Here is a 21560-nt window from a genome sequence, read left to right on the forward strand (position 1 = left end):
AGCTTTAACTAACTTAACTTGGGTCTAGATGGCGCTGTATGAATTGTGCTGAGATTATTATAGATTACAGATTATTTATATTTAATCAGCAGGATAAAACAAAAATTTCTAGCTTCTAGCATTAGAAATGACAATACTTCCATACAACCATTCAACTCTCCTTTCAACCCCTCACAATCTCTTACAACTCATTTTACGTTATTAATATTTAATTATTTATTTTGTAACATAGAAAACACCCAGACAGACAAAATAATCATACTCATCAATACAAATATTCGCACCGAGCGAGGAATCAAACTCGCAATCTTCTCTTAAACACATTCTTTTTAGCGCTTACATTGCAAACACTGGCTGAATCTCACTAGATAAATCAAAATCATGTACTACAGTATTGTACACCTCAAAAGGGTCGACAAAAAAGTCTAGGATGGTACACGTCTATCTCTTAAGGATAACCCACAATAACCATTTGTAAACCAAAATGTAAAGGATAAATTACATTTTACGGGAAAAAATGGCTTATTATATATATAATTTTTATACAATTAAGTACCTTACATACATTGTCTATTTAATATAAATCAATATGGGCCTTTACAGAATGTAATTCAAATTAATATATCTCAATTATATGTCGCTCTATCAAGAGTAACCTGTAATCAAAACATGTTTAGTACAAACATAATATCTAATAACAATAAAGCTATAAACATCATTCATCATTATTTATATCCCCCTCCGATCGATCCCCCGTCCAATTCAAACGGGGATCGATATTACGACGGCCTGAGTTGAGGTTCGAATCCCTAGCCCTCAGACTAAAGTCGTATCCGTCAGGCGGGAGTTGGCCTTCAGCCGCTCCATAAGTCCTTCCGCGGGTTTGGAGTGCCATCTGAACTCGCCGATCGTCCGGTGAAGCTGTAAAGGCCAGTTGCGGCAACAGTATTAGAGTAGTCCGAAAAAAAAACGTTGTTTATAAAGACATTCTGTAGTAGGTATTATTTAGTATCAGAACTTCACCCGTGAGAAGCCGGAGCGAGTGGCTAGTCGGAAATAAAGCGATTAAATCGCTGTTATTAATGAAATGTTAGATCTGTATTGTGTATATCAAAAACATACTGTAATTACCATATAGTAATTTTAAGTAGTTGGGACGTGGTCGAGTGGAATGAGTAGTCATGCTCACTAAAATGTCCAGACATGCGGCGGCGTGGTGGGCCGGAAATGTCATTTATAACAATATATAAATATCGTCGAGCGCAGTGATGGCTGGCTCATACGTCATACTCGTGAACGAGTGCTGCTTGTAGGGTCAGATCTGCTCTTATTACTACGATTGATTTAATCTTATTGTGTTTTTATATTTGAACCTAATAAATTAGTTCTAGTTGGTAGTTTGTATTCACACGTTTCTACTTGAAAATGTGAACTTATAAGGATTATTTAAATATAGAACACACAAGTTTCTTGTGATGAAACAGCTTTGAATAACCGGTAGATTTAAAAAAAATTTTGACTATTCAAAAGTGCATAAATTAAGTTTATTTGAATAAATGTTTTTCTATTCTATTCTATTCTATTGTATAATATATAATTACTTCCACTTCGAATATAGTTACCAATCTTACCCCAATTAGAGGCAATACGTACAATTTCAATAATGGAGATAACTATTGTATTATCTGTGCAATTCAAATTGGTGGTTTTAGTGTTGCCATTTAAATGGAACACGTCTTGTTATCCACGGCCATTAGTGCGATTTCCCACCCCTCTGCGTACGGAACACCCTCATTAAACGTTTCCAGTTTCCCCCTTAATAAATGTTCTGAAACACTATCGAGTGGGGACTTACGTTGACGCGCCCTCATTCACGGGGGCGAGTTCTTAAAATGAAATGTGTTTTATCTCATTTATTTTATTGCTAGCTACTCGCCCCGGCTTTGCACGGGTATCTATACAACATATATAAATAAAATTGGAGTGTTTGTTTGTAATATTGAAATAACCGTTTTTTACTAAATGTATATGAATATTTATATCGTACATGCATTAAAAAAACACTTTTTACAATTTTTGTCTGTCTGTCTGTGGGTCTGTTTGTTCCGGCTAATCTCTAAAATGATTGGACCGATTTTAACGGGACTTTTTGGCAGGTAGCTCATGTAATAAGGAGTAACTTAGGCTACTCTTATTTTAGAAATATTCTTTTATTTTAGTAAAATAAAGTAAAATTTATATATATACATATATAATTCCCGCAACTTCGTCCGCGTGGAATTATATATGTATATATATAAATTTTCCTCTTGAATCACTCTATCTATTAAAAAAACCGTTGAGTAGTTTTAAAGATTTAAGCATGCATAGGGACGGACGGACAGCGACAGCGACTTTGTTTTATACTATGTAATGATAATGATATAGTCAACGGGTTCAGTAGTCTAGCGGTTTAGTATATAGCCTTATGATGGTAGTGTCTTCGATTCTTTGTACAATGTAATTAATTAATTATATAATTAATAAACTAATTGTACTAAAACAAAAATTTTAGCGGACATCGTTATAATTTATTTTTCATACTGCTTTCTTGATATATGATAGCGTAGCGGCTTTTGTAGCGATTGCCGCATGCATCCTCATGTAAAGTGCGAATACTGTAACTACCATATAATAAATTTAAATAAGTAGCTATGACGAGGTCGAGTGGAATGAGTAGTCATGCTCACTAAAATGTCCAGACATGTGGCGGCGTGGTGGGCCGGGTCATTGTGCTCCCTAAAATATAGTCGACCGCAGTGATGGCTGGCTCATCCGTCATACTCGTGAACGAGTGCTGCTTGTAGGGACTGATCTGCTCTTATCACTACGACTGATTTAATCTTATTGTGTTTTTACATTTGAGCCTAAATAAATTAGCTGGTTGGTAGTTTGTATTCACACGTTTCGACTTGTAAAATGTGAACTTACAAGGATTGTTTAAAAGAGCAACACACAAGTTTCTTGCTTATTGTTCTTGTGATGAGACAGCTTTCCGAATATAAGGTAGATTTAAAAAAAAATTGTTGACTATTCAAAAGTGCTTAAATTAAGTTTATTTGAATAAATGATTTCTTTTCTATTCTATTCTAATGGTAACTGTTCGTGCTGATCTTTGCCTCATACTAGGAAACTATAGCACTTAAAAAAAAAGAAAGCGGATCACATGTTCGCATTGGCGCCACTATCGCAAGGTAGCGTGACATAAATGTGTGAAATTGTAAGAAAGTAATAAATCTACAAGCGTAGTATAGGCAACTATAACATTTATTTAAAAGGGCAACACGCAAGTTTATTGCTCATTCTTCTTGTGATGAGTCTACGTTCCGAATGAGCGATAGAATTAAAAAAATTACTATATTAAGTTTAGTTGATTAAAAATCATTTCTTTTATAATATTTTTGCATAAATTATTCTCAGTTAATAAACGGCCAAGTAATAATCGTAAATGAATTTGAAATTACTTTAAATTTTTCACTTCTTTTACGGAAAACTTAAAAATGTAGTAACTTCATATTTATACTTGAGTTATTAGATAAACCAGCATTCTGTCCGTACAATAAATCAAAACCGCAATCATTAATGAAAAAAATAAACACTATTTTAACATCTGCAAAGTTATGTTCAGGAATTGGGCCGTATTTAAAGCCCAAAATCAAGGATCTTCTTATTCTGTTGAGTCTCGATTTTAGCAGACTTACTACAATGTTGCCATGTTTTTTCAAAAAAGTTTCCGTAAAAAAATTTGGAAGAGAAAAAAAATTTTGGACAGTGTTGCCATATTCATTCTAAAAGATTTCCGCAAAAAAATTCAATATTCTCAGTTAATAAACGGCCAAGTAATCATCGTAAATGAATTTGAAATTACTTTAAATTTTTCACTTCTTTTACGGAAAACTTAAAAATGTAGTAACTTCATATTTATACTTGAGTTATTAGATAAACCAGCATTCTGTCCGTACAATAAACCAAAACCGCAATCGGAGCTCGTTCATCGAAACTTGATTAACGAATTCATTAATGAAAAAAATAAACACTATTTTAACATCTGCAAAGTTATGTTCAGGAATTGGGCCGTATTTAAAGCCCAAAATCAAGGATCTTCTTATTCTGTTGAGTCTCGATTTTAGCAGACTTACTACAATGTTGGCAACATTGTAGTAAGTCTGCTAAAATCGATGATTTTTCAAAAAAGTTTTCGCGAAAAAATTTGGGAGAGAAAATTGACAGTGTTGCCATGTTCATTCAAAAAGATTTGCGCAAAAAAATTCTATATTCTCAGTTAATAAACGGCCAAGTAATCATCGTAAATGAATTTGAAATTACTTTAAATTTTTCTCTCCTTTTACGGAAAACTTAAAAATTTGGTAACGTCATATTTATACTTGAGTTATTAGATAAACCAGCGTTCTGTCCGTACAATAAATCAAAACCGCAATCGGAGCTCGTTCATCGAAACTTGATTAATGAATTCATTAATGAAGCAACCGTTTTAACACAAAAATGAGCGATCGAATAAAACCCGCTGGATTACAGTTCAAGGAATTTGATATTAATTGTCTACGGGTATCTCAAATTCCACCATAATGAGCGCTATGTAAAGAATGGAGAATGGAGGCAAGGAAACAATGGCGCTATTGTGCCGATATAACGGGAATCTGTTCAGCAAACGGTTGTAACGAAACGCCGATCGTGGAAATTCAGCTTTTATTAATTACGTTTGTATAAAGGTTTCAGAGCTTCCTGCCGCGTACATTTTGGAATACTTCACCTGCTGAGGTTTTCTCTGGAGCAGGGTAAGCGAACCAATGGTACGTGTTCCATTGACGGCACGCAACACAATAATTTGGGCACGTCGTCGATCATAAAACTGTTTGAAGAAGCTGGCTCATGCTATTTTAACAATATTTTCACCTACCTATGCCTGCGAGTCATTATTTTCAGAGATGAATAACATTAAAAACTCGGTTAGAAACCGTTTGACAGATGTATCCAGTTCAGCATGCATTATGCTAAAAGTAACATCGTACAAGCGTGATATAAATTATTTGTCATCTAACCTGCAGCAGCAGAAGTCGCACTAATTTTACAATAATTTAATTTATGCGTGTAATGAAAACAATCCAAAATGTACCTCTTTTTACTTTATTTCATAGAGAGTTTTGATAGTATTTATTATATCAGAAAGTCAAAATTATTTGATGGCACGTCAATGACCCCATTAAACATTTTTTGCAAAAAATGGCCCGTCGATCCATAAAGGTTCGCCTACCCTGCACTAGAGAGTATAGCATGAGATTTTCGGCTACAGAGGATGAGATTTTCATAGGGTATTTTAAGGTTTCTTAAGAGTCGGCAACACGCTCGTCAAATTTGGTTTCAGGCGTCCATAGGCTACGGTAACTATCTATTTACCATCATATACACCGTATGATTTATGCCAAGCATCGTGGTAAAAAAAGTAAAGACTATCTTAACATCTGCAAAGTTATGTTCAAGATTTGGGCCGTATTTAAAGCTCAAAACCAAGGATCTTCTTATTCTGTTGAGTCTCGATCATAGCAGACTATCTGCAATGTTGCCCTGTTCTTTCAAAAAAGTTTCCGCAAAAAGATTTGGGAGAAAAAATTAACAGTGTAGCCATGTTCATTCAAAAAGATTTCCGCAAAAAAATAATTTGGAGAGAAAATTGACAGTGTTACCATGTTCATTAAAAAAGGTTTCCGCAAAACAAATTTAATATTTTTTACGAAAGAAAATTTAATACTCGTATACAATTCTCGCATCACCAACGAGCAGTAAATACAAAATAACTAATTTCACGAATCCTTTGTAACAATTAATGTCGGTTAATAAAAAAATAACAAAAACAAATACAACGCAGAGAAACGTAATCTTTTATATCGAATTAAGGAAACAGCAAACAAAGAAAGCGTAGGTATCAACAAACAGAGAAAACATTAATAAAAAGACGTTTCCAACACGAGCGTGTACTGTATGAAACCATTGAATTTTGTTTCTTTAGTTTCCTTTCAAGTAGGTGAAACAACAATAGCCCGGGGCGGTAATGGGCAGGCGAGGGCTCGATTGTGAGCCAGCCCTTTGTACCTATATGAACTCTGCCCAAACGGATACGCACAACTTCGGGTTTGTTCTTTACTGGAAATCACTGTGCGCCCTATACATTTGGTTGTCCAAGTTTTGTGAGCTCATTAACACGACCGCTCTAATAAAACATCGCAGTGGATTGTTTGATTAGTGGAGATGAGTTTAAAATGGTATCTTACCTATATTCTTTTATTTATTATACATATAAACCTTCCTCTTGAATTGCTCTATTTATTGCTAAAAACCGCATCAAAACCGTTGCGTAGTTTAAAACATTTAACGAACATACAGCGGAATTGATTTCTTTTTATACTGTACTAGCTACTCGCTCCGGCTTCGCATCGGTGTACATGTGTTATATATATAAACCTTCCTCTTGAATCACTCCATCTATTAGAAAAACCGCTTCAAAATCCGTTGCGTAGTTTTAAAGATTTAAGCATACATAGGGACAGACAGCGATAGCGACTTTGTTTTATACTATGTAATGAAAATGACTAGCGACCCTTCCTGTATTCGCTCAGATGCTACAAATCTTTGAATTTCTCGACTTGTTCTATACTATAACACATATGTAAATATATATATTTCAAAGGTGATGGACATAGTGATGTATCAACGCACAGCCCAAACCACTGGACGGATCGGCCTGAAATTTGGCATGCAGGTAGATGTTATAACGTAGGCATCCGCTAAGAAATGATTAATTCTACCCCCAAGTGGATAAAATTGGTGATGAAAGTTTGTATGAAACTTTGTCAATTTTAAACCAATCGGGCTGAGACTTTGCATGCATAAAGCTACTATGACGTAGGCATCCCCTAAGAATTGATTTCGATAAATTACACTCCTAAGGAGATAAATTAACGCGAGCGAAGCCGCGCGCAAACTCTAGTTATACATAAACCTTCCTCTTGAAACTATTGCTGAAAACTGCGTTACTTAGTATGTAGTAGTATATGCGTAGCGTAGCATAGCTGATCTCTCAGTAAACTCAGTCACTGTTAAACTAGGGTCATCGCAGGTCTAACTTTAGACCATAGACGAATCACGGTTTAGAGATAAACTTCGTTTTGTAATAAGGATTACATTGGTGAATGATTTATTACTAGTGCTAAACCAGGTTTATTTTTTTTGTAATAAGACCGAGTAAGTCTGGTATCACTTGGATCATTTTGAATCTTTTTGTACGCAGAACTTTACATGACGACTTTATTAAAAAAAAATAATGCACATTAAACAATTAACAAGGCTTATGAAATGAGTTGTTCACTTTATTTACCGTTTGTTCTAAATACCTACGGCCTTACAAAAAAAAACTGTTAAAACTCGTACGTTTAAACCATTCCTAAAGTTAATACTTGGAATAAATCTTACATTATTATGAATCCAGATCTACCAGAGGACTACTTAGTACTACAGTTAAATCGTTCATTATGTATTCCATATAGAAATCAGTCACTCATCTCTGTTAGCGTACAATTACGTTCCGTTTTACCAGAAAACTGAAATGATCAGAAATACTATTACTTTAAAGAAAAATGTATGAAGTAAAAATAATTATATTTGTATTTATCTATGTCTTCATTATAATTATTTCATTAATATGTAATATTTATTAACGTACTATTAAGCTGAAAATCAGTTTCAAATTTCAAGTACACGGAGAAAAGGAACGGAGGAACTGCGAGATATTTTTATTGGACCGATCCGGATGGTGACTATTTCAAAGTCAAAAGAATGAATAAAATACCAAATAACGTTTTTTATATTTTTTTATTATTGTACAATTACCTTATATATTTTTAATTAAGCTATTTTTCAAAAAACAACAACTTATAATACATACAATATTTAAAAATGGAGTTTGACTTTTTGCATTTAGACCACTGTTAAACTAGGGGCATCGCAGGTCTAACTTTAGACCAGAGACGAATCACGGTTTAGAGATAAACTTCGTTTTGTAATAAGGAATACTTTGGTCAATGGTTTATTACTAGTGCTTAAACCAGATTTATCTTTTTGTAATAAGACAGCTATGGCCTTATTTACGTGGCTGGAGTTTATATTTCTTTTAGTTAGTTTTCTTTCTTTCTTTCTTCTTCTTATATTATCATTAGTTTTGTATTCATAGTGTTGCTGACGTACTGGCCACATACTTTTATAGTTTATATATTGACGACCTCGGTGATCTAGCGGTCTAGCACACCGCTTTACGTCCAATGGTCGCGGGTTCGATTCCTCGCACGGCACAAACATTTGTATTCATGAGTATGATTGTTTGTATCGGTCTGGGTATTTTCTATGTATAATATGTATGTATTTATAAAAAAAGTCTATGTATTTGTATCAGTTATCTAGTACCCATAACACAAGCTTTAGCTAGCTTAACTTGGGTCTAGATGGCGCTGTGTGAATTGTCCTGAGATCATTATAATGTATATTAAACAACAATATTGCATTTTTCTAAAAAATTGTATTATATATTTTTGTATACAGAACATTTTAATTTTAATTTCGAATAAACATTGTGACACACAACAACACATAGTAACAACTACAATTCCAACTTGCTAACTTCTCAGCCACTAAACGAATATTCATAACATTTCCACATAACATTTGCGAGTTGTAACGTTGTCAGAACTTCATATTCCAACAACAGTACGTTCGTACAACATGTTAACGTAGAATTTCCTTAATTGTACGCAATTTCCCCTTTTTATTGCTATTTCCGATCGCGATCGTTATTTTTGTCAGATTCCAAACGTATTCCTAACACGCAACAAGTGGCTGGGGAACTGAACTGCGTGTGTAAAATACATGAAGCTCCTCAAAATATTGATAACGTAATAGTATTTACTATACAATCTTATTTGATCTTTTGCAGACTGTTAGACATAATTCGGTATTACGTAGTTAACTCTAAAAATAGACTGAACTGTTAGAAAGTTTTGCTTCGTTATGTTTCGACGACCTCTGTGGTATAGCGGTCTAGCACCCCGCTTTACGTCCGTACGTCGCGAGTTTAATTCCTCGCACGGCACACACATTTGTATTCATGAGTATGACTGTTTGTATCGGTCTGGGTGTTTTCTACATATGTATAGTATGTATGTTTTATGAAAAAAAATATATCTATGTATTTGTATCAGTTGTCTAGTACCCATAACACAAGCGTTAGCTAGCTTAACTTGGGTCTAGATGGCGCTGTGTGAATTGTCCTGAGATTATTATTATTAATGTTTGTAATTTAGTTTTTAAATTCAAGTTTAACTTACACATATATTTAGCTGTATTGTGTAGTGTAATAAACTTTACTTAATAAGTAAATTACTTGAAGAATATTTAGAATTTATTAATAGGCAGAATGTGAAATATCCTTAAAATTTAATACGCCACTAAATCTATGATAATTTTTTTACAACTTGTTACATTAAAGTATAACGGCTTACAAAATATAACACGTGAATGTATGGCAGTAAACCGGGGTCGTAATATGAAAATATTAAATTATCGTGTTTGTCAGAGAGGATCCGCAAAATGGGGAAACTTTTATATTCACTTAAAAAGTCATTTTGCGATAGTGAGATACTTTATGATTGTTACACTTTGGTTGGCTGTAACACGATTTATGTTGTTGAAAATTAGTTTTTGCTACTCTAAATTCATTTATACAAATGTAAAATCTGTTTAATCAGTAAAAGCATATTTGGTGTGTCTCTTACAATATTTATATAGTATAAAACAAAATCACCGCCGCTGTCTTTTTGTACCACGTCGCTGGCAAACAGGCAACGACCCATCTGATGGTAAACGGTTATCGTAGCTTATGGACGCTTGTAACACTAGGGGTATCAAGTGCGCGTTGCAGCTCCTTAAGAAACCTTAATATACCCTTCTTGAAAAACCTGTCTGTTCTCTTATGTCCCTAAATTTAAACTTAGCAACAGATTTTAATGCAATATCCATCAGTTTGTCATATATAAAACAAAGTCGCTGTCGCTGTCTGTCTCTATGTATGTTTATATCATTAAAACCACGCAACGGATTTTGAAGCAGTTTTTTTAATAGATAGTGTGATTCAAGAATTGTATATATAATACATGTACACCCGTGCGAAGCTGGAGCGAGTAGCTAGTATGTATATATTTAGAAAAAATATGTTATCAGTCGTCTAGAAACCGTAATAACTTCGCTTACTTTGTTATGTTGATTCATTTGCGCTTCCGGAATGCGTTGAATTCACCAAGAATTTATCAATTATGGTTTCCAGGGGGGTCATGGAGCTGACATGATATATTGCTATCAAAGTGTATTAAAGAAATTATTCACATTATTGATTACTAGCTACTCACCCCGACTTTACACGGATGTACATGTATTATACATATAAACCTTCCTCTTGAATCACTCTATCTATAAAAAAAACCGCTTCAAAATCCGTTGCGAATTTTTAAAGTCTTAAGCATACATAGGGACAGACAACGACAGCGACTTTATTTTACACTATGTAATGATGATATCTGAACTTCATTACTCAGGTGAGATATTTCCCGAGTTGTACACAACAACGGCATCGTTAGACGATGAAGAAGAGAGTCAGGAAATAGAGGAAGAACCACCAGATCTGGAGGAGTGTGAGCCTTCACCATCACCACGGCCTGCGCTGTCCGCACTACCAGCGCCACAGCCGACACCAAAAGAAGACTCGTTGACTACCCTGGACTCTCAATATTACAGGTAAGATCCTCATAGTACATACCTTAATTTTAGTTGACTCAGAATTTTTTAGATGTCACTTAAAAAATTCTGAGACAACTAAAATTGTCCAATTGCATGAATACTACAATAAGAAAGAAAGAAAAAAAAAGAAAGAAAGAAAAAAAGAAAGAAAGAAAGAAAGAAAGAAAATATTTTATTCAGTGCAATGTAAAAAATACAATATAAACAATAAGCGAAATGAATTCAATATTTACGTTGAAACGAAATCTTGGTCTGAAGCTAGTCATAAAAATAATATTCAATGAAAGACATTAAATGATAAAGTATAAAGTATCGATGACTATAAGTGTTGAGAAAGACTTAAAAAAAGATTGATAGAATCAATAAGCAGTGATATCGCATGGTAGAGAGTCAGTAAAGCTATGGCAGATAATAGAAATACAGAAAAACATACTACACCGATTCCAAAAAAATATGTAATAAGAGAAGGTAGAATAAGATAATGGTGATGATGAGACGGTAATATTAGTAAATATTCTATTCTAGCTGTACACGCGACTTTGTCCGCATGGAATTTAACTTTATTTTTCTAAAATAATAGATTTTTCTAAAATAAAGCTAGCCTAAGTTACTCCTTATTATCTCAGATACCTGCCAATAAAAGTCCCGTCAAAATCGGTCCAGCCATTTCAGAGATTAGCCGGAATAAACAGACCGATAGACAGAGAGACAAAATTTGTGAAAAATGTTATCTTGGTGTATGTACGGTATTTATATTCATATGCATGTAGTAAAAAACGTTTATATCAATATTACAAATAGATACTCCTATTTTATTTATATGTATAGATGACATATGAACACATTTTGCATTTATGTATAACGTTGTTCCGAACTTAAAAGTCAAAACCAAAATTTTGGTGGGTATATTTAGTAAACGATAAAATTGATCAACATTTTATCGTTTACTACATTTCACAACTCATTTACCGCTCCAGCCGTATCAAAATCTACAATGAATTCACGTAGTGTTGTTTTGAAGCAAAATGTACACCCTAATTAAAGGTCTACGTTTTGTTAATTTTCAGAGTACACCTGTTTATTTTATCGTTGAAGAAAACCGATTAAACAGACAAGAATAATGTAAGCGTGTTTTATGTTGTACAAAAATTATTTGTTCCCTCAGTGTTTCTTGGATCGCCGCTGAATGAGTATTAAAATTCAAAACATTAACAGTGCTGCTATTTGTACTTGTATTGTTGAAGTTATTAGGACTAATTAACTAACTAATTACTAATATAAATATCTTTGGAGTAATTTGAAGTCTATTGTTAATGTATATGTAACTTTGCAAGATATCTCCTCTCGCTTTGCTATTATGAATATTAAAATTAATGATCTGCTTTAGTGTGCAGGTAATTTTGAACTCAAATTTGTAAACACGTTATGTTTTAATATTATTAATAATTTATTTATGACCTCTTTATTCATTTAAAAAAAGTATCTTAAAACCAATTAAACAGAATATACATTTTCAATATGATTATAATATAATCTGATTTGTTTCATTCGTTTCATTTCATTGAAATTTGATTGAATTGAATTGAAAATCGTTAAATAAAACAACAAACACATAATATGATATAATTTTGGTAGTTAATAAATAGTATTATGAAAATAAAAATAATATGAAGACTAGAAAATGTTTCTTCGGGTTTGAAACTTAAGATGGATACAAAGCTGACTGGTAACTGTAATATTATATAATAACTGTGACAGAAATGTAATATTATATAAATAACTATCTACTCATCTCGGTTTCGCCATGAATAAAGATATTTTGAATTTTGAATTTTTGAATTTTGAACTATCTACTCACCTCGGTTTCGCCTGCGTATACATGTGTTATATATATAAACCTTCCTCTAGAATCACTCTATCTATTAAAAAAAAACCGCTTCAGAATCCGTTGCGTAGTTTTAAAGTTTTAAGCATACATAGAGACAGACAGAGACAGCGAGTTTATTTTATACTATGTAATGATGATGTTAAAAATATACGCAAAAAATAAATAGAATAAATAAATATGCTAAATATAGTTGAAAGTATCTACTTGACTTGACGACTTCATTTTGTCCACTGTTACGGCAAACCTAATTATAGTTAATCTAATTTCTCCGTACTTTACTGAGCTTATTTTAATCTAATAAAGTTATTAATTCCAGCCTGAACATATAACTTTGGTCTCTCTATCCAGAATTCTAATTAATTTTGAATTTAATATTTGTCATTTGAAATAGTTATTTATTTTAGCATTGCATTGATATTGTAGTTTACTAAGTGCCTCTGGCTCATCAGATTGCTTTGAGTTTAAACACTACACTCACCGTTAAACCAACCGTTTCGAGGAGCTACCAGACTCCTGCATAAACAAGATTGATCGGCCGGCCCCGCTGCGAACACGTAATTCCACTAATGTGTTTACCTAGATGTTTACCTCCCACAATATTGTCCCGTTTTGTCTCACAAATAATGTCTTAATGCGAGTCATTTCTCTAAGGTCCCCGAGTTTTTTCAAGACACAACTGGATACGCGTGATAATGGTAATTGATGGCATCGAACTTCGCGCAGAATTAACTGGACTTTGCTCAGTCCAAGAATAATGGGGGTAATTTTTCAAACGAGCGCGAAGAACAAGTTATTATTACTATTTTTATCATTATTGGGAACATTGGAACATTCTGATTGGTGTTTCATCATTGTTAGAACATTTTTAGAAATGTTCTCAAATGTTCATTTAAACTTTAATAAGCCAATTGCTGTTAGCGAATTATTAACAGCATTCTTTACGAAATCTCGCATCGTTTGCATTAATAGAATTTGAACTGTCATCGGTGTTGTAAAATAATTATTCAAAGAGTGTTCCCAGTGATTTATTATTTATCTCTTTAATGTTATCATTTATTTTCTTGTGGACAGTTATACAGTGGCACTTGGTGTTACTGTTGGCGCCGGGTGTTTCTTGCTGGCTTTAAATGTGCTGGTCTTTGCTGGGATCTATCTGCAGCGCGGCCGCCGTAGGACCACACATCGCAGGTCTAGAAGAGAAGGTAAGTTTTCATGTTTCGTCTAAAGATAAATGTAAAAGTAATTCTGTAAGAAGTACAATTTCAAAAACTTCAAATTATATTCATTTAAGAGTGTTATTCTTTATTTTGTTCAATCAAATAAATATTGAAGTTTATAGTTATAATGTCATACATCTGTGAATTGTTGTACATTCTTCTGCTTGTGGAGACTGGGCTGCTCTAATCACTTGGATTTTATTTTATTTAGTTACTTAACTAGTTGCTCGTGTATTTAACATTTTGATACTGAGTTGGAAGTTTCCACAAATTTCAACTTAAAAATTAAATGTTACAACAATTGTTTTAAAAGAGAAACACGCAAATTTCTAGATCGTTCTTCTTATGATGAGACTTTCCGAATGAGAGATAGATTAAAAAAAATATTACTTTTCAAAAGTGCTTAAATTAAAGTTAGTTTAAATAAATAATTTTCTATTCTGAACTAATCTCACAGAGAGAAAAATTGATGAGATTATTTTTTGTTTTAAAGATTTTGATCTCAGAAATTAGACTGGTATCGACAGTGTCTCATTAATTATCGACAGGAAGCTGCAGTAGTCGCACAAGAGCGGGGTCTCTCAGTAGCGATCCGACAACCATCACTTCGCCTCGAAAGAGTACACTCAAGGTAAAGATATCCTACAATATACCAATAAACAGTACGTGATAAATTTTACCACCTAATCTATCCAACAATACGGTAGTACAAATCCGCGTATGTTAGATTTAGAATAACGTTATTTAACTGTAACGTTACTACATATATGCCAAATTTCTGCCTAACTGTTTATCTAAATATTATAAACTGAAATAAAAATTAATGTAGTTATATTAAGATAGATGGTAACCTTTATTGCCAACATTAACAGATTAACAAGCACAGAATCAATAAAAAACATATAAAATTGGCAACAGAAACTGCCTCAGCTGTTGCTGATAAATTTGACCCGAATAAAGATACTATTATGGATTAAAACACATTTATATTTTAGAAACATGTTTTTAATGTGTATACTTGTATTGAGGCTTACATGGAATGATTATATTTGAGTACCCTACATATTTGACTTTTTTGATAAAAAGTTATATTGAGGGTGACAATAAAAGACACACACAATTATTGTTATACAACATACCTTTCCCTCAAGCTTAACACTAATATTAACAAACTCTTGAAAAAAATCAACAATGTATGGTTATCCTATTTACAATCTATCATAAGGGAGTTTAGAATGTCCTTTGGGTTTGTTTCTAATCTTTCCCACATTTGATGTTGATGGTATTCCCAGCATGTCCGCCCATTGGTCACAACTGGGTATCTCAATTATATCTTGCTCCTGCACTGTTTCCCATGTCTGATCTTCACCTAAGTTTTCATTTGTCAATTCCTGCTCCACTTCTGCTACCTGTTCTTGTATTTCACTTTCTGTCCCCTGTGTTCTTAACTCTTCTGTCTCTGTGTCCTTAAGTGTTACCAATTGATCTATGTGTCTATGCATACACTCTCCATTTTCTGTTTCTATTCTATAGCTAGAAGGACCCTCCTTCCCTATTATTGTTCCAGATTTCCACTTTTCACCTTCAGCATAGTTCCTGTACATTACTTTCTTTCCAACTTGAGTTTCACGATTCTTCCTATTTGCATTATCTATAATCTGATTTTCTGTCTTTCTGTAATGATTGATATTTGGGTGAACAGTGTCTAATAAAGTCCGCAGCTGTCTATTCATCAATAATTCGGCTGGACTTCTCTTAGTTGATGTGCAAGGCGTACTACGCAATGTCAGCAAAATTCTTGGTAATTTTACTTCCCAAGGTACATCTGTCATCTTTTTTAGTTTATTTTTTAAAGTTTGAACCATTCTCTCGGCCTGCCCGTTGGTGGCGGGATGATATGGTGCTGTCCTAATGTGTTTTATTTTGTTAGCCACTAAAAAGTCCTCAAAATCCTTTGACACGAAAGATGTACCATTATCTGATACCAATGTTTCACAAAGCCCGTGTTGCGCAAAAATATATCGTAAATGTTTGATAACAATGCTAGATGCCATAGAATTTACAATGTGAACCTCAGGCCATTTTGAATATGAGTCTACTACTATCAAAAATATTTTATTTTGAAAAGGTCCTGCAAAATCAACATGAATACGGGACCATGGTCTAGCAGGCATAATCCATTCATGTGATGATCTTGTTGGCATATTTCTATTTTCTAAACAGGAATGGCAGTTGCTGATCATCTTCTCTATATCTCTGTCCATTTGTGGCCACCATACATAACTCCTAGCCAGAGCTTTAGTATGTACTATACCATTATGAGTTTGGTGTAATAGTTTTAACATGTCCTCTCTAAGTTTATTTGGTAATACCACACGACTTCCCAATAAAATACAGCCATCTTGTATACTCAACTCCAAGCGATGTAACCAATATGTATGTAACTCTTTATCTGTAATTCGGGCTGGCCACCCTTTTAAAATGAACCATTTTACTCTATGGAGAGTTGGATCTCCAGAAATTGCTCTTTCAATGTCTTTTGGACCAAATGGCAAGTCATGTGGTGTTTCTGCTATTAAGAGAACCTCCCCTGGAGTATCAATATCTTGAGATGATACTGGCATTGGCCAGCGGCTAAGTCCATCAGCATTACTAATTTCCTTACCACGTTTATATTCAATTTCATAATCATGTGCTGCTAAGGTCAAACATATACGAGTCAATCGTGGTGAAAGAATATCTGGTATCTTCTTCTTAGTCCCAAATATTCCCAGAAGCGGTTTATGGTCCGTTATAATTGTAAATCGACGACCCATCAAATAATTGTTGAATTTTTTAATCCCAAACAGAATTGCTGTGGCCTCTTTATCTAATTGAGAATATCGTCTTTCATGTGGGTGTAGTGTTCTTGATCCCATAGCTATTGGTTTCTCATCACCATTAGCCATAATATGTGCCAGAACGGCTCCTACCCCATAGTCTGATGAATCACAAGTTAAAATCAGTTTCTTCTTTGTGTCATAGTGTGTAAGACAGACATCATTTGCAAGTAAACTTTTTGCGGTATTAAAAGATTGTTGTTCCTCTTTACTCCATTTCCAATCCTGCTTTTGGTCCAACAATCTATGTAGTGGCTCCAAAACTGTTGCTTTGTGAGGTACAAAGCGTTCATAAAAATTATATAATCCAAGGGATGCTTGAAGTTGCTGAACATTCCTTGGAGGTGGCGTGTTTATTATTGCATTAATTTTACTTTTTGCAGGGTGTATACCCTCGGCATCTATTAGAAATCCCAAGAATTCAACTTGCGTCTTTCCAAACTTACACTTGTTTTGATTAAGCTTTAGTCCCTTGTTTGTTAAACGTTGCAGAACAATATTCAGTCGAGTTTTCATTTCATCTAGTGTATGACCAGTAATAATAATGTCATCAAGCAGAACAGCAACTCCTGGGACATCTGCAAGTAATGCTGTCATTGCTCGCTGGAAAATACCTGGGCTGGCTTTAACACCAAATGCTAGTCTATGTACTGAAAACAGACCTTTGGTTGTATTTAATGTCATTAGTTTTGATGTCTGTTCATCAACTGGCACCTGTGTGTACGCTCGATCCAGGTCCAAAGTTGTAAAAAATCGTCCTCCTGCCAGGAGCGCAAAAATTTCATTAGCAGTCGGCATTGGGTATGTATCCGATTCTGTAGCTTGATTCACTGTGCTTCGGTAATCACCACACAATCTAATGCTGCCATCTTTTTTTACAATGGGTACTACGGGAGTTGCCCATTCTGAATACGGTATGGGTTTCAATACACCGTCTTTGACCAAATTGTCTATCTCTTGTTCTACGCGATCTTTCAGAGCATATGGTACTGGTCTCGCCTTTATAAATTTAGGGACAGCTCCTGGGACTAAATGTATTGCTACAGGCTCTCCTTTGTAGGTACATAAGCCATGTGAAAAAATATTTTTATATTTATTTAGTAAGTCTTCACACTGTATGCCCTCATGCTCTATTAAATTTATATTATTTATAGAAATATTTAGAGGTTGAAACCAGTTCCGACCCAACAAATTAGGGCCTTTTCCTTTAGCAACAATAACTGTTAATGGACATTGCTTATAATTATATGTCACATCAACATCTAATTGTCCTAGTAAGTGCAGTGATGTATTTGTCCATGTTGATAACCGTAGAATCATTGGTTGTAACTTATTCCTTAAGTATTTAGGCAATTTTTCAAATGTATTTACATTTATTATTGAATATGATGCCCCCGAATCTATTTCCATTTTTGTCTCGCAACCATTCAATAAAACATCAACCTGTATAGGCGGTATTCTCTGTAGATTATTTATATTATTCACACAATATATACCGTTGAGCGAATCATTATTCTGAATATTCGAATCTTCCTCAGTTGTGTAACGGATATTCTGATTTTTACGTTTCTGTGTACAAATTTTCTCTAAATGCCCAATTTTTTGACAAAAATTGCATTTAGAGTTCACATGTCGACATGTACCACTATGTTTATCACCACATCGATAACAGAATCTGTATCTATTATTGGTGGTATTTTTGTCACGTATGGCACCAATATCCATTGGTTCAAATGTTGAACTGGATGTACTTGGGGTCGGCTGCACTGCACGCATCATTGTGACGTCACGATGTGCTGTTTCTGCTGCTGTTAGACAATCCACCACTTCCTTGTATGTTAAGTTGTCTCGTTTCAGTAACTCAAATTTCAATTTCTCATCTTGCATGCCACATACTAAACGATCACGAAGATTTCGTTCCAAATTACTAAAGTTACAATGTGCAGCTATTTTCCTCAATTCTGTTAAGTAATCGAGCGCCTTTTCGCCTTCCCTTTGGTTGCGGTTGTAAAATTTGTAGGACATGGTGATTTCATTAGATTTAGGTGTATAATGTTTTGTCAATAAATCAACCACATAGTTAAAACTGACTTCATGTGATTTTCTTGGTATTATCAAAGCTAGCACCGTTTCAAACACCTCAGAGCCACAAATTGTATAGAAATTAGCAAGTTTCACATTATCGTCGCAAATTCCATTTGCCACAAAACAATAATTTAGCCTATCTATGTAGTGGCTAAAATCTTCATTCCCGGGTCGGTACTCGTGGAATTTAATGGCTTGCATGTTTGTACATTTATTATCACTATAAATTTATCACTCGTCGCCAATATTATGGATTAAAACACATTTATATTTTAGAAACATGTTTTTAATGTGTATACTTGTATTGAGGCTTACATGGAATGATTATATTTGAGTACCCTACATATTTGACTTTTTTGATAAAAAGTTATATTGAGGGTGACAATAAAAGACACACACAATTATTGTTATACAACAGATACTAATATTGCAAGTTGCATAAAAACATGTACAATAGATAGAACTAACATATCAATGGATTTTCACAGCGCAGCAGCGAGTCAGAACTAAAAGAGAGACCCAACAACGCCGCGCCGCCAAAAAAACGCGTCCAAATCCAGGAGATATCTGTTTAGAAGACTATTGACAGTCTGAGAAATGAACATTTCGTTTTGAAATTGTGTAAATGAGTTTACTCGCGTATATTAATGAATACGATAACGTACGATATAGTATGTATATGTAGTTGTCGTTAAAATTAAACATTTATGTGCAAATTGTATGAACTATGAAAAAAAATTAAGAGAATTATGTTAATGAAATATTAATTCTTGAAGTTTTCTTCACTTTAGCAAATCTAACAGGGAAGTATTTTAGACGTCTTAATAATAAAGTATACAAGATTAAACGATATGAAATATCTATTACTAAATATACATAAACCTACATAGCAATGTTATCTAAATTGTACGTAAGTAAACTCGTTTCTTTGTTAACTATAACTCTAAAATGTGAACTGTAAATTTATACTCTGCATTTAATATCACTTGATGCATCTGAGGATAACTTGTATCGGATTATATTATTATATATTAGGACAATGTCACTTGTATCTACCTCCTGACCAATTAAATCATTAGTGTCTGTTGGCTCTACGTACAATGATCTGTTTTATTTATATATCTGTTATCGTTTAACGTTAATCTGTTATTAATTATTCCTGTTGATGTTTCTGTTTCATATATTGTATATATATTATCAAATATTAATATATTTAAATCTCGTAGAATGTAATCAGGAATGGTGCAGTAATTCTTTAGTATTACCTGAAATTGTATTCATATTGAGCACAACTATGATTGTTGTTTTCTGTTCAAATATTCCAATAATTTCTATATTAGTTACTAAACATTAAACTTTAGTAATAATATTTTATACATTTATTAAATAATCATAAATAACTTCACGTTAAATAATGATCAGTCTTTTAGTTGTCGAGTATATGTTGTGAGAATTTTATAAAGTATTTCTTTACTCTAGAAATATTTATTATTTATACACGGTGACTCCGTTTAATTCTAATGTGAAATAGTATGTTGTGTATAAACTTTGCGACTTATTAGTTGTCTCTGGACTAAAATTAATAGCATATGTTTATTTACTGTCTCATAGAGACAAATATTGTATGGAACTTGTTCAAAATCGTCATGTTTATTAAACAGAATTATTTCATTATCTATAGAAGTAAAGATTACAATAATTTCAATACAAATCCTAGTAATTTACTTATTGTTAACTGTAGCGAACTACTTGAAGAGTTTTAAAACTATTTTTAAGTTTTAAAACAATATTCTTTGACATCTTTATTGTTACTTTCTATTATATATCGCTGTCATATTAGTAGTATTTTATTTTATCTCAATATTTTCCTTTTTAAAACCCTCAGGACCTCTCACTCATCAGACACATTAGATACCTTCGCTTCAGTTAACAATAATATTATTGTTCGTGTTAAACAAATTCTGTTTCACACAATGCAATATAGCTTATTTCTACAAGTATACATTGTAAAAATACACAAGCATATAGGAAAATTAAAAAAATAGTATTCCGGCCGTTAAACAAATGTAATAAAAATCAAACAAAATATTTTTATTTGAATGGACCCTTTTGAATGCTTTTGATTCGTTAATTTCTCTAGTTGGCGCCGTCGTGTTTGTTTTATCGAGTACGGTACCCGTTTTTTTTGACTGGAAATAATTTTGTTTAATATTATTCAGCGTGTATATATTGTATTTGTAATTTCTCATCAAATATGTATGTTAAGGACGTCTGTATATAGTATTACGATTAGATATGTAACACCTGTTGCTGTAAATATTAGAAATTGTCGTCAATATCTGTGCAGACTGGTGAGTACGCCAGTTATGAGGTTTTTATTAAAGACCATTTTTTCCTGGATGATATCATTTTATTTTCGATATACCTACTCATTTGCATATTAACATTAGTATTGGGAAGTTTCAGTAATGATACGTCGATGCAGCAGTACTTTTATTTTATTCTTTTCTCAAATTACACTCCACATAAATTACGTCGCTGTACATTCACGTGTGGTCGTCTCGGTCGCCTCGAACAGAGTGAGAGCAGCCCGCCCCT

At 33.3% G+C, this 21560-nt stretch overlaps 1 protein-coding gene across 1 annotated transcript in view; it reads left to right on the forward strand.

The window, feature by feature from the left end:
• LOC131855462 (neuroligin-1-like) overlaps positions 1–21021 on the forward strand; it is a 138482-nt gene extending 117461 nt beyond the window's left edge. Inside the window, exons 12-15 of the mRNA XM_059206739.1 lie at positions 10692–10890; positions 13853–13983; positions 14547–14629; positions 19451–21021. Of these exons, the coding sequence (XP_059062722.1) occupies positions 10692–10890; positions 13853–13983; positions 14547–14629; positions 19451–19537 (500 nt within the window). The 3' untranslated portion in view covers positions 19538–21021. The remainder of the gene's footprint in view (positions 1–10691; positions 10891–13852; positions 13984–14546; positions 14630–19450) is intronic.
• The last annotated feature ends 539 nt before the right edge of the window (positions 21022–21560 follow it).

This window comes from Achroia grisella, unplaced genomic scaffold (assembly GCF_030625045.1).
Source record: "Achroia grisella isolate CSIRO2021 unplaced genomic scaffold, CSIRO_AGI_Agris_v1 utg1422, whole genome shotgun sequence".
In the NCBI taxonomy this organism is placed as follows: Eukaryota; Metazoa; Arthropoda; class Insecta; order Lepidoptera; family Pyralidae; genus Achroia; species Achroia grisella.